General features: G+C 42.7%; 1 protein-coding gene across 1 annotated transcript in view; it reads left to right on the top strand.

Annotated features, from left to right (window-relative positions):
• The window catches only part of TMEM52B (transmembrane protein 52B), a 7,150-nt gene extending 6,243 nt beyond the window's left edge, over positions 1-907 (top strand). Inside the window, exon 5 of the mRNA XM_008578075.1 lies at positions 663-907. Coding sequence (XP_008576297.1) covers positions 663-907 — 245 coding nt within the window. The remainder of the gene's footprint in view (positions 1-662) is intronic.
• The last annotated feature ends 437 nt before the right edge of the window (positions 908-1,344 follow it).

Raw genomic sequence — 1,344 nt, 5'->3', positions numbered from 1 at the left:
AAAAAAAAAAAAAAAAAAAAAAAAAAAAAAAAAAAAAAAAAAAAGAAGTAAAATGCTAGAGACAATTTTGAAAATGGTTTGTTCTATACATTTAAAGAAATTAGTGATGTGTACTTTCAGTTTTTCATTCTTCAAGCCTTGGCACACTGAATTTTAGCCACAGCATCCCCTTGGTGATTATAAGATACTTCCCTTTATCTCCTTCTGTTCTATTCTTTGTGTTCTGTTCTTTCCTAAAATTGGGGAGTGAATATCAGGCAGACATCAGGTGGCAAAACTCCGTGATATTTACTCTGGAAAGAGAACAACATGACTTGTCATTCACCCTTCCTACCTCCCTTGCTCATTGTCATCTTAGACAAAAGATCAATAAAGCAGAAATAGATATCCCTAAGGAGTCTACGATATCAGCAGGTTGGTGTAAAGAGACGTAAGTCTGAGAGGGGAAGAGGCAGGGTTTTGAGATATGAGAACACCATTTAGATTCCTGGAGGATACCAGAGGAGACAGGGTCTTCTAGCAGAGTGGGCCATTCACCAAACTTGTGGTAAAGAGTGACAATGAATTTGGTTACTTGTTAAAGATGAGGGACACTAAGTGTGATTGAGTCTGATTTCTGAGCAGGTCACATGGACTTTACTCTGCTCCTTTTTTCCCCACAGCCTTGCAGTCAGCATTTGGCCCTGCAGCTCGGAGAATCCTGGCGGTGGCTCACTCTCACAGCCCCCTGGGCCAAATGCCCTCCTCTCTGGACACCCTCCCAGGGCATGAAGAGGCTCTTCACATGACTCGCTTTACAGTGGCAAGGTGTGGGCAGAAAGCACCTGATCCACCACCAGTGCCAGGAGAAAAGCAGCTGCCTGCAGTGGAGAAGGGGTCTCCTCCAATAGAGCACTCTTCACACTGATGGGCACTTTGTTCTTCTAAGTGGAGTCTGGGGCATCCACAGACAAATGGAACATCTTCTTTTCTGACTCTCAGAAGGTTCAGGATGGCATCTAAATGTCATTTTGTGGGAAAGATCGGTTCTGACTCTTCATTCCCAGCCACATATATTTTCTGATACCAAGTGCTCTAATTAGGAACTCTAATTCTTTATCCAGTAGCCAAACTTTGCCACTAATCTCTAGTCATGTTGATTACTACCAAACCAGTAAAGCATCAAGTATCTTGAATTCCTTCGACTCTGGAGTGCATGTAAAATTCCTTTACCTGTATGGTCCTGTGAGTTGCTTTTCTCTTTGCCGACTACCAGACTGTGGTAAACTTGAGAAAGACGACAGCATGAACACAGTCATGGACGGAATGCACTGGATCTAATAACCACCTAGACATCTAGAATCC

The sequence above is a fragment of the Galeopterus variegatus genome, unplaced genomic scaffold, assembly GCF_000696425.1.
Source record: "Galeopterus variegatus unplaced genomic scaffold, G_variegatus-3.0.2 Scaffold1626, whole genome shotgun sequence".
NCBI classification, from domain to species: domain Eukaryota; kingdom Metazoa; phylum Chordata; class Mammalia; order Dermoptera; family Cynocephalidae; genus Galeopterus; species Galeopterus variegatus.
The sequence above is the reverse complement of the archived record's forward strand: the minus strand, read 5'-3'. Positions and strand labels throughout refer to the sequence as shown.